Source organism: Suillus fuscotomentosus, assembly GCF_016647785.1.
Source record: "Suillus fuscotomentosus strain FC203 chromosome Unknown F5891scaffold_23, whole genome shotgun sequence".
Lineage (NCBI taxonomy): Eukaryota > Fungi > Basidiomycota > Agaricomycetes > Boletales > Suillaceae > Suillus > Suillus fuscotomentosus.
The window spans coordinates 54,289-69,506 of NW_024539535.1; the positions used below are offsets into that span (position 1 = coordinate 54,289).

The 15,218-nt window shown below is 43.0% G+C and overlaps 1 protein-coding gene across 1 annotated transcript; it reads left to right on the forward strand.

The window, feature by feature from the left end:
• Positions 1 to 2,342: 2,342 nt before the first annotated feature.
• Positions 2,343 to 2,758, forward strand: F5891DRAFT_951061 (uncharacterized protein; the record flags this gene model as incomplete). The annotated part of the gene is made up of 2 exons (XM_041375011.1): positions 2,343 to 2,522; positions 2,576 to 2,758. Coding segments are annotated over 2 exons (363 nt in total), but the record flags the coding sequence as incomplete, so codon positions are not given.
• Positions 2,759 to 15,218: the final 12,460 nt, after the last annotated feature.

The window sequence follows — 15,218 nt, forward strand, 5'->3', positions numbered from 1 at the left end:
ACTTGGTATATAGTATAAGCTAGACCTGAACTTCTCTCAGTGTAAGAACCTACAAATGTGTAGGAGGGGCCCACCTATCAGGCCTAGGCTGTAGTGCTGGAGATGGAGAATGTTGAACACATAATGTGTCATTTTGCGAAACTGGTAAGTATGTAATGGTTACCATGCATACCTACACAGTAAGAAGTTAGTTGAACCTGTGGTTAAACTGGTCCTTTTCACGCTCAGTATATATATAAATTTTGCGCACCATTCCGTTTTGAATAAAGACTGAGTACTGAATTAGGACAAGATCCGTCAGATAAGCATAAACAAAAATGAAGTGCCAATGTTGAGTTGTCCGGCAGCCGCCGAGTATAGGCCTCAGGCTCATTGCGAGTTTAACCTCAGGTTCAAACTGTTTGGTCCATCAGCCATAAGCGATTTATCCTGGGAACAACACCAAACAAGGGCCGCACCCCATAGGCACTATCTGCGGAGGGCATCCTTGAGTTATCCTTCGGCAGTCTCTCCATACACTCTCAGCACAATAATCATTGGATCAACAGCCTCATTCAGTCACCACACTATGGCCGAAAGCAGCACATACTGGAAACAATATTGTTCTACAGTTCTGCCTTGTAAGTACTTTATATGTAGGGTGTCTTACAGATATCCTTGCACAGTTGTTCTGCTTATCCTCAGTGTAATAATCGCTTCATCAACAGGCCCATTGCTCAACCTACTATGCCTGATGGAGAATTATCCCACCTTGATGGTACACAGTGATCTAGATAAGCTCACAACTAATAGCTAGGATCTAATTTTTGCTAGTTTGGACACCTGCTAAGGCGAACAAATGGGTCTGCAACCTTTGTCAGGACAATAGGCCCCATGATCGGCGAGTAGTGCAGAAGCATGAGAGGACCTGGTCACATCAAGATGCAGTCAAATATCATTCGAGAGGACAGCAGCATTGTGGGAATGGTTCAATTGTACCTGAAGCTCAATCTAACTCCATCATTGAGCTACATTGTCTTCTCAATGACATGGCTAGCACTCCTGGTTTTGAGCTGGGTGATCCAGCAGACTACATTGGTGACTACTCGGTCACAAAGGCAATGATCGTGTAAGGTTTAAGAGACTTTTTAGATGACGGTGACCTCTCAGATGATCAGGGAGCCTGAAATATCAGAAGATGAAGAAGCTTTTACTGGGGCAGACATGGCACGATGGTATGTTACTCTAACTACACAGGATGCAGCTCACTTTGACATTTTGAGCAGATGACAGCTAGGCAATGTCATGGGTATCCGGCACCCACTGTGGGTTGTGGATGTGGGTACCCAGGGGTATGGGTGGGGGTAGGCACTTAGGATACCCACACCCCTACCCACACCCACATGGTGGGTATGTAGGCAAAAAAATTATCTTTGCACTGTGATATGTGATTCAACTTTGTCAAATATGCTAGTAGTGGTCTCAGTGAATGGTATGCCTAGGTTGAATAGCCAACAACTTCATTTTCAATAATACTATCTTTGTTATCTATGTTGATTCCATTTATCATGTTACATGTAGACTATAGAAACACAACTTTGAACTTTGGTTCAGTAGTGTTCAATCCATATGTTACTGATATGTCAACTAATTGATAAGATAAACTAGCCATAGACTCACCTTAAATAGCACTACAATTTTCATTAAGATACATAATGATAATAACAACTTGTGTTTGGCTAAACTCATCAATATGTATTTTTATTTTGCTCAAATTACTACTGATTAACAAAATAAGACTCACAACAGACTTGTCTCAACTAGTATTACAAGGATAATGTCAACTTTTATTTTTGCATTTTTCAGAGACTTACTGGTGTTGGGTTTTTATTTAGCTTTATCTCTCTCAAATGACTGCCAATTAACAAGGTGAGACTAGCAATATATTTGTCTCCAGTATTACTACAACATTCATTAAGATATCTAAGTGTGTAGTACCAATCATTCATGTCGTATCCATGGGTATACCCTCTATGGGTGTGGATGTGGGTAGCCATCCCTGGTACCCACGAATAAACCCACACCCACCAGTGTGGGTGTGGGTGGGGGTATCACCACAGATACCCATGGGTATACCCACGTCATTCCTTAATGACAACCAGGCTGGTGATGCTGCTATTGGAACTGGCAGTGATAGAAAGTGTTTTCAACATCAAATCGTGAATGAGGAATGGTTTCTATGGCCCGACAAGATTATAAGGTCGTTCATCAACCTGCCAACTGTTGTTGATCCAATGGTGTTCTGTCAGATGTGCACACTTGATATTCTCATGCACCTTCCATGCTCTGTTTTTTCAGAATGACAGATTGATATTTTACTCTGGCTACTTCAGGTCAACAATGTAGTCGATGTACCTTTGGTGAAGTCTGTCAAACTTATCAAAGATGCTATTCAACGATTATGCAGTATCCATTCAATCCCTTATGAAGGTGCTCTTGGGTATAGGTACTATGTTAACTCGCTGCCTGACATTATTTGGCAGGTGTGTGCATTACTGAAATGTAATCATTATTTTATACTTAGTTGTGTTTGAAGGAAATGATGAATCCTCACGTTTGGCCACTGTTACACTTCTACCCTGAAGATACTGGTGTGGAACTGAACAAAGCTCGACAAGCTACATGTTGGCTTGAGGAACTTGACCCAGAGCTGCTTTGTCAAATACCTTTGGCGCGACATTGTCTCTGTGAGAATCGGAAAAGACAAATTGAAGCGTGAACTTTTAGAAACTCACCTATCATCTGTTGATGTCTCAGGTCTTGGACTCAGCCATCTTGCTGGTCACACCCTTGTTCAATATGCAGGGTCTCTTGTTGGTCGTGATTTTTGTGCTATTGCACAAGTTGCACCATTTGTGCCTCATGACTTGGTACCCACAGAATGCTATGATACTTGGGTTGCGTTATCAAACCTAATACCACTCATCTGGCAGCCTGAAATTGAAGACTCCATGGAACATTTAGTATGTAGCATACTTTTCAGTCTTATTTGCCGATATTCACATTATCTGATCATTATTATCATCTCAGCGCAATCTTACAACATCAATCAATAACTTTCTTGCGTGCACCGCCAGGTGGACTCCCCGATGGTTCAATAAGCCTAAATTTCATATTCTATTACATGTCGTTGACCACACTCAATGATTTGGGCCAGCTGCTTTGTTTGCGACAGAGGCATTTGAGTCCTTCAATGCTGTCATCCGTGCAAAAAGTATCCATTCAAACCACCATGCTCCTTCTCGGGATATCGCACGTTCTTTTGCCCATGGAAGTTGGATTCGTCATATTCTCTCAGAGGCACAAATACTCATGCATGATAGTAATACAAATGACATTCACTCTGATTCTCCCAATCTCATCCAAGCCTCTAATCCCTCATCAGACAAGCTGCCAGATGCCATAAACGTCAAAGTTGTTGGAAAGGGTCCATTGTCACTTGTTCAACGGCCAAATATCATTACTGACTACCTTGGACTTGACACACATTCTGACACTAAAAAATACGGTAAAGTTCAATTTTACATGAGTTCAAACTTTGAGAAATACAATACTAAGGGTCAGTATCTTTAGGTCAGTGCCTTCGTAACAACCTACCACTCCAACTGTACTTGACTACCGAGACGGGGAAATGCTTTCCGAATGTACTTCGATCACTCTCAAACAACACTCTCAAAGGACATAATTTCCGTACTTGCAAGTCTATGGTGCTTTTCAATGGGGATGTTTGTAAGATAGGAGATTGGGTTCTTGTAGCAGATGGCACAGCAGAGCAGTCTCCAATTGTAGCGTGTATTTGAGAAATTATTCAGCGCCATGGCTCAGATGCAAATAACCTTCTGCATCCAGATGCGATTCTTCTGGAATGCGGAAGTGTTGGCAAACCGGCAGCATCCTACTCTATGCCCGCAGTCAGGGCACATGGTGGTTTTTTGGTCTATCCTGTCGAGGTTGATGGTTCATCTGTACAAGTCATCAGTCACTGAATTTCTGTTTCTACTATGAAAGAAAATTTTATGTGCAGCCAATCTGCAGCATCAATGCTGAGTACACAAATGCACGAGCTTGGCTTCCGATGTTGAATTTGTTTATGAAGAATGGGTGAAGACATCAAAAGCTAAGGCTGTGATACATCACATTGGGGACCCTGATGACCTTGTTCTCAACACTGCACGGATGTGAGACACAAAGCACATGCAGGGCCTTCAGGTACCTATTCAGCCACAAGATATAAACCTCGCAATCCTTGAGGGTGCTGTGAGGGAGATTCAGACACGCAATGACACCACTAATAGTGGAGCTTCCACGACATCTATTATAGTGGCAGCACATGGACCACATGCTCAAGGCCGACAAGTTAATAGATCACTACAGCAACACTGGTCTGTATTACAAGTTCAGTGACCAGGAGCGGGTTCTCGCTTCTACATATCATCTGCTGCACTTACAAGTATGACCCAGTACCCAGGTGCATAGTATTCTTGATCATACAATCTCCTTCTACATATTAATATCATCTGCTGTAAGCACCACTCTTAGTTGATTACCAATACTTGTTGCTAATATGCGGTGTCACTGTTTGGTTGCAGGGCTCACTAATATGACCATCCAACATGATCCTTATTACAACAATGAAATTGAAATTATACCTCGATGCCATCCTTGCTGCAGCGCTGACTACCACCAAACATCCTTACTATTACAACAACAATATACCTTCAGGCCATCCTTGCTGCAGCGCCGACTACCACCAAACATCCTTTCTATTATGACAACAAAACTGAAATTATACCTTCAGGCCATCCTTGCTGCAGTGCCGACTACCACCAAACATTCTTATTATGACAACAAAACCGAAATTATACCTTGAGGCCATCCTTGCTGCAGCGCTGACTACCACCAAACATGATCCTTATTACAACAATGAAACCAAAAATATGCCTTGAGGCCATCATTAATACCGCATGAAACCCACTAATGTAAGCTGAGTTTTTATATAAATGTGTCAATGAGCATCTGATTTCATTAGTAGAGCACTTTCCAGTGACTCGCCTTTGAGTCCGTCATTCATTTTCACTGTCACTCATCCCAGTCTACAAATATGTCCTTCGACTTCTCTACTCTGCCTACCGGTTCTCAGCCACGGGCATTATCACTTTTCCATTTATCTGGTCCACTCGATTATTCCCAGCCAGGAAGTCCTTTGAGCATGCTGCTGAGCCCTTCTGCCTACCTACGCACTCCTGGATCCCCACCTTCAAGTTCACATCAACCACAAATTGACCCAAATCTATTTGCAAATGAATTGTCTGCCCTCTTTGTAGATGCACTCGCCAACCAATTTGGCCTTGGTGATGCAGAACAGGACTTGCGGAAAAACCTACATGGTTTTGCTAAGGTACATCAATAATTTGATTTTTTATCCACATGCTAACATTTTTTGCATTGCAGCTCAGTCATGGACTGAGCAAATCTGACCTTGTGACTAGAACTTATCTCCTTGGCAGTATATTCTGCATTCTCAAGGAACAGCACATAATTGCTGCCTCTCACCAATCAACACAACACCTTCTCGCAGATTTGCAAATACGTCTCGAAACCACATTTTCACTTAGTCCTGAGCAACGAGTAAGTAATCTTCTTGGACCATCATCTATCAAATATCTGAAGCATAAAGACGAACATACACATTGTGGCAGGTGATCTTATCTTTGATCCTAACAGGATCACATTCATGACACTTCATTTTGATGCTGCGGTAAGTCCTGCCAGTGAGTTATTAGATAGCGCTGCATGCTTATTTTCTAATCCCACAGAATCATTTACATAAAGATTGTGAGGCCTTCAAACTCACAAACATCTATGGAAACCCAGCTAGGAAACATTTCCTGATGATCTATACCAAATGTCAGTGTTCTAGCATCTGTTACGCACTCAAATAGATCTGTTATGCGGAGCCCTAAGAGGGGCGTCGTCCGCTAACGTTCGTGACGTAACCGGAAGGGTCCGGTGTAGCGACTGAGACTGGTGACGTCGAGTCGGCAGATATCAGAGACGCACGTGTCACGTGACTTCTAAGACAGATGTCTTCAAAGTCACTGACGTTCTCAAAGTAAGGACAGTCTTGTCCGAACGATGAGTAGTCGATCGAGGTAGACTTAGGCGCGATGAGCACCTAAGAAAAGATACTAGAGACTGAAGCTGAGGGGGCTTCAGAGGGAAGTATGTTCGAGGGAAGATTGAGTAGATTCAAGTTAGGGAATCTAGTACAGAGTGACCGACTACTTATACTAAGTGGAAAGGGTTAAGGGCAAGGCTACCGTACTGTGGGTAAGGGCAAGGGGGAAACGGAAAGGGTATAGGTACACTGGTAGCAGAGCCTAATTAGTGATGTGAGGTCGAATGCAGAATGAGACCGAGAAACGTTGGAACGAGCCAACGGTAAATGATACAATGCGCAGCACGCATGAGTCAGAGGAAAGATAAGACAAGATAAGGAAAGCCACATTGGTGGCACGAGTCAGAATGAGTCATAGCCCGAAGGCACATGCGCACGTTGGTGCGATAGGAGGGGGATGAGGGACAGGAACGGTCCCGAGGATCCGGTCAACGGATAGTCGGTAGAGAAGTACGAGCCGGAGGCATATGAGGGCGAGGACGAAGGGAAAAATGATAGGGGGGCCATGTAGCCGATGTTACTTGTAACAGCATCCATAATTCATTTCGCGAGTTGGTGTGCACAAGTGGTTGATATTTGTTTCGGTTCTCAACTGATTGCCTTGTTGCAGCTACATGACAGTGTCATTGGTGATGACACAAGCACGCTATCCGACTTTATTTATGACTGTTTGAATCGTTTCCATTGGGCAGGCGTGAACTCAGACCTTGGACATCCAACCCGCGCCTGTTTGGCTATCTTAGTACGGTCTTTCTCCACTGTATGACCGCCAAATTTTCTCACTGTTTCAAATTTCAGCGTCATTTTGCATATGAAAACCCTTATTTGCTTGACTGGGCAGAGGACAAAGATGAGAGTCTCACATCACTGAGTGCAGAAGATGCTGAAGACCCTCCTATCGGAGAACCACTGAAGAAGAAGCGCAAGTGCGGCCAAGGCGGGTGCACCACCAAAGGCAAGGACTTCTGGTCCAAAGTTGAAATGTGATTTGAGGCGCGACAGAAGCAGTGGGAAGATTCTTGGGGGACACCAGGCTGGACTGCGTATGTTTGTCTGACTGTCTGGCTGCACATCAAGCTGACCTAGCCTTAGATATATCAACCATACCATCGAACTCGACACCCATCACTACCAGAGGCCGGTCATCCAAAATCCATTCATGATTGACATCATTGTTCCGGAGGCTTACAGCAGTGCGTCTTATACCACTGGCACTGCTGCCTCGAAGCAGAATGGCTTGGGAAGTATGGAGGACATTTTGAGGCTCATTTGAGCGAGCCAGCAGTTGTACATGGGCCCGACACCTTCATTATAATTTCGACTTGGACATTCAATACCCTATAGCTAGTTTCTTTAATATTAGTCCTGTGTGATTGCAAAGCTATTAGCCTGACAGAAATGCCCTAAGTTGACAACTTGACATCAGATGAGGAATGATATTTAGGCTCTTAAGACGACATAACCAGTACTGCGCAAACCTAGGCATGAAGATCAATGCTAGATGGTGACCAGTACTGCGCAAACCTAGGCATAAAGATCAACACCAGATGGCGACCAGTACTGTGCAAACCTAGGCATGAAGATTAATGCTAGATGGCAACCAGTACTGTGCAAATCTAGGCATGAAGATCAACACTAATTGGTGACCAGTACTGTGCAAATATGGGCACAAAGATAAATGACATTCAATGATCAGTATTAAGCTGATCTGAGCGTGAGGACCAACTCTACTTAGTTTTGTTAAGCTAATCTTTATGAGCAAAGGCTTCTCTGTGATTCACATCGATTCTATAACCATTAAATTTCATAGTACATAGCACGTTGGCCCTCATGTTCTGGAACAACCGGTAATCAGGTTGCAATCACCCTCATTCCATGGATAAAAATAACATTGCAACTGGCGGCTAAAGTTGAGGATGTCCTCAGGTTCAAACTACATTGCCCGTGGGACAAACACCGCGATAAACTGAACTTGAGTGTCATAACAAATGTCGCACTTCAGATTTAATAGTACTGAGGCGCCATGGTCCTTATTGAATCTGAAATTATTTTTGTTTGAAGTTGTGACGTGCGGGAACAAACGGAAGGCTAGATAAAACGAGTGTATACCCAGTCGCGTACTCGTAGTGTAGCGGACTAATACTAACCTAGATAAAACGAGTGTATACTAGTGAAGTTAGTAAAGGAATGAACTATAGTAATGAATGTCTTACCTCAGTCGCGTACTCGTAGTGTAGCAGACTGAGGTGTGAGTAACTCTAATGTGACTATGTACTTGTGTGATTAGGTAAGCTGGTACTCGACATACCAATAAACAAACTATTAACAACACGCCCACTCAGCGAGTTATCAGCTATCAACACACTCCCATTCCTTCCGTAAACCAATCGTGCTTCTCTCGTCCAAGGGCCTTTGTCAAAACATCGGTGACTTGCCAGTTCATCGGCACATACTTCAACTCAATCTCACCATTGTCAACTTTCTCGCAGATGAAATGATAACGGATTGCGATGTGTTTCGTGCGGCTGTGGAAAATGGCATTCTTTGCAAGTGAGATAGCGGATTGGTTGTCGATTAGGAGGCAGATTCTTTGGGTTGGGAGTATTCGGATTTCACTTAGAAATGTATGCATCCATATCACTTCTCTTGTTGCTGATGCTGCGGCCATGTATTCAGCTTCTGTGCTTGAAAGAGCAACAGAGTCCTGTTTCTTTGACGACCAACTCACAGCTCCGCCTGCCATTACAAATGCATACCCAGTGATGGACCTTCGATCATTCACATCTGAGGCCCAATCCGCGTCAACATATCTGATGGGAGTAGCGCTGTCTTTTCCTCGAAAGGTGAGTCGTTTGTCTGCCGTTTTGTGTAGATAATGATAGACACGCATCAGCACTGTCCAATGTTCTGGTGTGGGCTTTGCTGAGTGTTTGCTCAGTGTGCCCACTGAATATGCGAGGTCTGGACGTGTCGCGAGCATTGCATACATCAAGGCTCCAAGCGCGCTTTGGTAAGTCCTTGTTTCCATCTCTGGATCTTCAGCCTTGACTAGCTTGGTATTAGGATCCATTGGTGTTGCTACAGGCCTCGCATCTTGCATTCTGAAACATTTGAGGATCATTTCAACGTATCGCTTTTGCGATAGATGAATTGTTTTCTCCTTTCGGTCCCTAATGATTTCCATGCCCAGAATCCATCACGCTTCTCCAAGGTCTGTTGGATCATACTTGTCTTTCAACTCCTTCTTCAGCTGATTTATGAGTTTCAGATCATTTGAAAAAATCATCTTATCATCGACATATGTATACTGCGACTATGACGAATTTTTCATCCTAGACCTTGTAGAATATGCTGTGCTCGGATTTGCATCACATATAGCCGAGTCCCTCGAATACGGTCCGGAGTCGTTTGTACCAGGCCATGTGCACCTGTTTCAGACCATATAATGCTCGTTTGAGCTTCCAGACTTGGTCCTGTGAGTCATGAGAACCTGGGGGCATCTCTAGGTATATCTCCTCATCTAGCTCACCATTAAGGAATGCTGACTTTACGTCCATCTGATGGATTTCAAGATCAAGCTTTGCCACTAGTGCTAGGAGAATCTGGATGGTCAAAAACTTTGTGGCCGGTGCGAAAGTTTCGGTATAGTCAATTCCTTTGACTTGGGTAAAGCCTTTAGCAACCAACCGGGCCTTGTATTTGTCTATTTCGCCGGTAGGTCCCCGTTTGACCTTGTATACCCACTTAGAATCAACAACTTTCTGTCCCTTTGGTCTCTCAACTTCCTCGTATAGGCCGATCTTCTGGAAGACTCTCAGTTCTTCTAGCATGGCGGCTTGCCATAGGTCTGCATCCGGCCGGTCCACTGATTCTTCGAATGTCTTAGGATCTTCGGCCATCTCCACATGGTAAGCACGTTCTTCATCCGCAAGCTCCTTCTCACTCTCATACTCATCCACAAGTTCCTTCTCACTCTCATACTCATCCACGACAGCACCCTTTTCTTCTTCATTCTCAATGGTGTCTTCTTGGTGAGTTTTGAGTGTTGGTTTCTCATATGCATTGACGAAGTAATGAGGATCATCATCAGGGACTGGTTTCTTTCATATGCGGTTCGATCGTCTGGCTTCACGTGGGGGAAAAGGGTGTGGATATGGAACTGGAGGACCTGCTGTCATCATGCGACATCTTGCTGAGGTGCATCGCGGTTGCTGAGAACTAGTTTCAATCTGACTAGTTGTAGGGACCACCGGTTCCTCAAAGTCTTGTGGGGTGTCTTCGTTCTCTATATTTGCAACCTCCTCGATGTGCATTTGTCCTGTTTCATTTGAATCTGGATGTGCTGGTAGGGTATTTGGCTTTGATTGTGTTTGCTGTTGACTGACTTGGTGATTTTCAGTATCATCAACAGTTATCTTCACTCGGCTTGACCCTCCACAGTCCCCTTCATCGAACACTACGTCCCTAGACTCCAATATTTGCCCATTCGACCTCTGCAGGCAGATATATGCCTTTCGATGCTCGGCATATCCTAGATGAACACACTCGATGGACTTTGCATCGAGATTTTGGCATCATTCATCTGGTACGTGCACATATGCTTTGCATCCAAACGTCCTCAAGTGTGCTACTGAAGGTTTATTTCCAGTATATGCTTCAAAAGGTGTGATATCCCTTTTCAATGCACATGTGGGGACCCGATTGATGATGTGGGCTACATGTAGAATTGCATCTCCCCAATACTTCTTTTGGAGGGAGGCATCACTGAGCAATGCATGTGCGGACTTGACTAGTGTCCTGTTCATTTGTTCGGCGACTCCATTTTCCTGAGGTGTGTAGGTGTTTGTCTTCTCATGATGGATCCCTTTTGACTCTAGATATTTTAGAAATTCCTTCGAGCCATATTCTCCACCACCATCGCTACAGAATATGTTTGCATGTTTGCCTGTTTCGGTCTCTGCTCGTTCAAAGTACAATTTCATAAGTCCAAACACTTCATCTTTTGTCTTTAGTAACTTGACAACTAGATGGTGTGAGCAGGCATCAATGAATGTCATGAAGTACCAGTATCCACCTCGGGAGGTCATTTCCATGGGTCCGCATATGTCTGAATATGTTCTGTGCAGAATACGAGGATTCTCGACTTGGGACTCGTCTGGGATAGGTTTGCAGGATTGTTTCCCTTCAAGGCAGGCCTTGCATACATCTGTTTCGTGAGCTGTTGACCCTGAAACTTCCATGCCTCTAACCATATCCTTCCCATATAGCTTCTTCACAGAATTTAGATTGGTATGTGCGAGTCGATGATGCCAAGTCTCCATGGATGCCTTCGATGAGTACAAGCAGGCTGTGAGTGCTCTAATCGGTTCTATGGCGTCTAATAGCTGACTTGGACCTTGAATGATATAGGCTCTCTCGCTGCTGCAAGTCCATCCTCTCAATATGTATAAGGACTGTTGCCATGTCGCTAGTGCCACTATGGACCCGTTTCGAGTGATTGTGCAGGTACGTTGGTCAAAGCTTGCTTCAAAGCCTTTGCTTGTCAGCTGTGGCACTGACAACAAGTTTCCATCTAGAGCAGGGACATAATACACCTCCTGCAGTATGGTTCGGCGCATGTTCCCTTTTCCAACTTCGATCTCAAGCTCAATGCTACCAAGTCCTGTAGCTTTGATGGACCTTCCGTCTCCAATGACGACTCGCTGCGCTGGGACTATTGGACAAAATGTCCTGAACCAATCTCAGCAGCACGACATACTTGCTGAAGCACCAGAATCGACAATCCATTCCACAGAGTTAGGTTTGTCTTTAGAGTCATGTGCAACAAATAGTTGCAATGCTGGTATGTCTTCTTCAGCTACAGCTGCTACTTTTGCTGATAACTCTGTCTTTGGCTTATCTTGTTCGTCATCCTTGGCTTTGCTGGGTCCTTTAGCCTTTTCAGCCTGTTTCTTGCGACAATCTCTCTCCCAGTGGCCTGGCTTCTTGCAATAGTTGCAGTTGCCAGGTTTCTTCTTCTGATCAGTTTTCGAACTCTCTTTCAACCTGTCTGAGGTCTTGGCTACAAGAGCTGTTTGAGAATCTGGACCTCGACGCGACTTCTCCTTGACCAGGATCTGGCTGATAGTACCTTTGATTGTGATCTTGTCGCTCGTTGACATGAGAATTGTTCGGAGAGTTGAGTAGGAAGGAGGAAGTGATATGACCATAGCAATGGCTACTAGAGAGTCTTTGAGAGCTTGGCCGAGTGAGTTCAGTACTTGTGCCTTCTGTCGCATTGAATTGAGCTGGGGTTCTAGGGGTGACTCATCTGACAGAGTTCCTCGAAACAATTCACCTATCAGGTAGGCTATGCTTTGTTTGCCCTTCCCCTCATATCATTTGCACAATTTTGTCCAGGCATCAGATGCCAATGTTGTGTGTAAGACTCCATTTAGCGGTTCTTCCTTCAGCATGAGTGTGATCTGTGCATGTGCTTCCTCATTTTTCTCTAACCATTCATTTAGTGCATCTGGGTCTGTGGCAGGGGGCTGCACCTCCACTCCAGTGACTAACTCCCAAAGTCTCCTCACTGTGAGTACTTTCTTCACTTGAAACTTCCAATTCTGAAAGTTAGAGCCATCATTCTCTAGTGACGGAATGTCATAGAGTCGATTTGAAGCCAGGCTATACTGTTAAAATTAAGCATAATACTCACTGACTAGAAATGATATGGTTTTGTAAGTTTGTTTGTAAACTATCAATCCCCTACAATTAAGCTTAACGGCTTCTGATTCCTTTGGTGATTCTCAGGCTTCCAAGAATAGTGCTACCACCGGAAAAATTACCAAATTGGGATATTCCAATAATCTCACTATTCCCACATACCTCCCTGGCTCTACTGCTGCACCAGAGCTTTCCCCTCGCTCACTCATGTATATAAGTAGTAGAATGGCATGTACATACATAAAATGATACAATAGACCGCTTTTTTCATTGTCTGAGAGCTTGTACAGCAGTCTACAGTGCTGACTACAATATGTGCATCCCAGGACTAAAACATATTCGCTTTTTTGCCCCTTTAGCAGGGAAGCAATTCTGGCTGTATATATCATATATTAGAGTGTTAATGAATATATTACACTGCTTGTTTGAGTCTCTGTAGTGTCCTACATCAGTAGATATGTTAAATTCATGAATACCTCTCAAAAAACATAAACCAGTTCGCATTTTTTAGTGTTTAGGTATATAGACTGGTGAATATTATTTCTAACATCTCTTTACTAGTATATACATCATATCAAGAGTATAGGTCATTAGGATCAGTCCCTAGGGTGATATGTATTGTCATCTTCCTGGTGGTTCACTCCCTAAGAAAATTTTTCCTGCAGCTCCAGCCCTCTAGGATGGTAGGTAGTCTTTTACTATGAACATATGGAATATATTTATCACATAGATATACCAGAACAATACCAGGATCCTTGTCTACAATCCAAAGTCACTTCCTGCCTACAATGTACCATATTTTCGCATTTTTGAGGTTTTTCACTACATTCTCACTACATAGACTATACCAGCTGTTCATATATCACTTATAGTACATATATGAAGCCCTCCCAAGGCCATGATCATGCAGAAATATGTCAGAGTAATGATATCAATGATATAGGGGCAAACTCCACAATCATGTAAATGTTATATTTCAACCCTGTCTAGGGCGAATAATTCATTAAAAATGTATAGAATACATCGTAAACTACTGATATATACTATACTAATATATGTTGTGAAGGTAAAGGTGATGTGGAAGTGTTGTGGTCTTAATGTGTTGCATTATTATGGTCAGACCACCCTTGCATAGACTGTTGGTGCATAGTACTTTTCGATGTTTGGACTTTTTGACTTTCCCACAACCTATTTCTTATCTATTGGATTCCCCTGCTGTCAATTATTCATGGATCCTTCTGGTAGTCGAGGACTGTATTACTTGGTATATATAGTGTACTCTAAGATAGTCTGATTATAATATTTTACTATATTCATGTCTGGGAATTCTTATCAGTGAGAATAGGAGATATGTGCTTGATATCATTACTCTGACATATTTCTGCATGATCATGGCCTTGGGAGGGCTTCATATATGTACTATAAGTGATATATGAACAGCTGGTATAGTCTATGTAGTGAGAATGTAGTGAAAAACCTCAAAAATGCGAAAATATGGTACATTGTAGGCAGGAAGTGACTTTGGATTGTAGACAAGGATCCTGGTATTGTTCTGGTATATCTATGTGATAAATATATTCCATATGTTCATAGTAAAAGACTACCTACCATCCTAGAGGGCTGGAGCTGCAGGAAAAATTTTCTTAGGGAGTGAACCACCAGGAAGATGACAATACATATCACCCTAGGGACTGATCCTAATGACCTATACTCTTGATATGATGTATATACTAGTAAAGAGATGTTAGAAATAATATTCACCAGTCTATATACCTAAACACTAAAAAATGCGAACTGGTTTATGTTTTTTGAGAGGTATTCATGAATTTAACATATCTACTGATGTAGGACACTACAGAGACTCAAACAAGCAGTGTAATATATTCATTAACACTCTAATATATGATATATACAGCCAGAATTGCTTCCCTGCTAAAGGGGCAAAAAAGCGAATATGTTTTAGTCCTGGGATGCACATATTGTAGTCAGCACTGTAGACTGCTGTACAAGCTCTCAGACAATGAAAAAAGCGGTCTATTGTATCATTTTATGTATGTACATGCCATTCTACTACTTATATACATGAGTGAGCGAGGGGAAAGCTCTGGTGCAGCAGTAGAGCCAGGGAGGTATGTGGGAATAGTGAGATTATTGGAATATCCCAATTTGGTAATTTTTCCGGTGGTAGCACTATTCTTGGAAGCCTGAGAATCACCAAAGGAATCAGAAGCCGTTAAGCTTAATTGTAGGGGATTGATAGTTTACAAACAAACTTACAAAATGTACTGTGTATAAT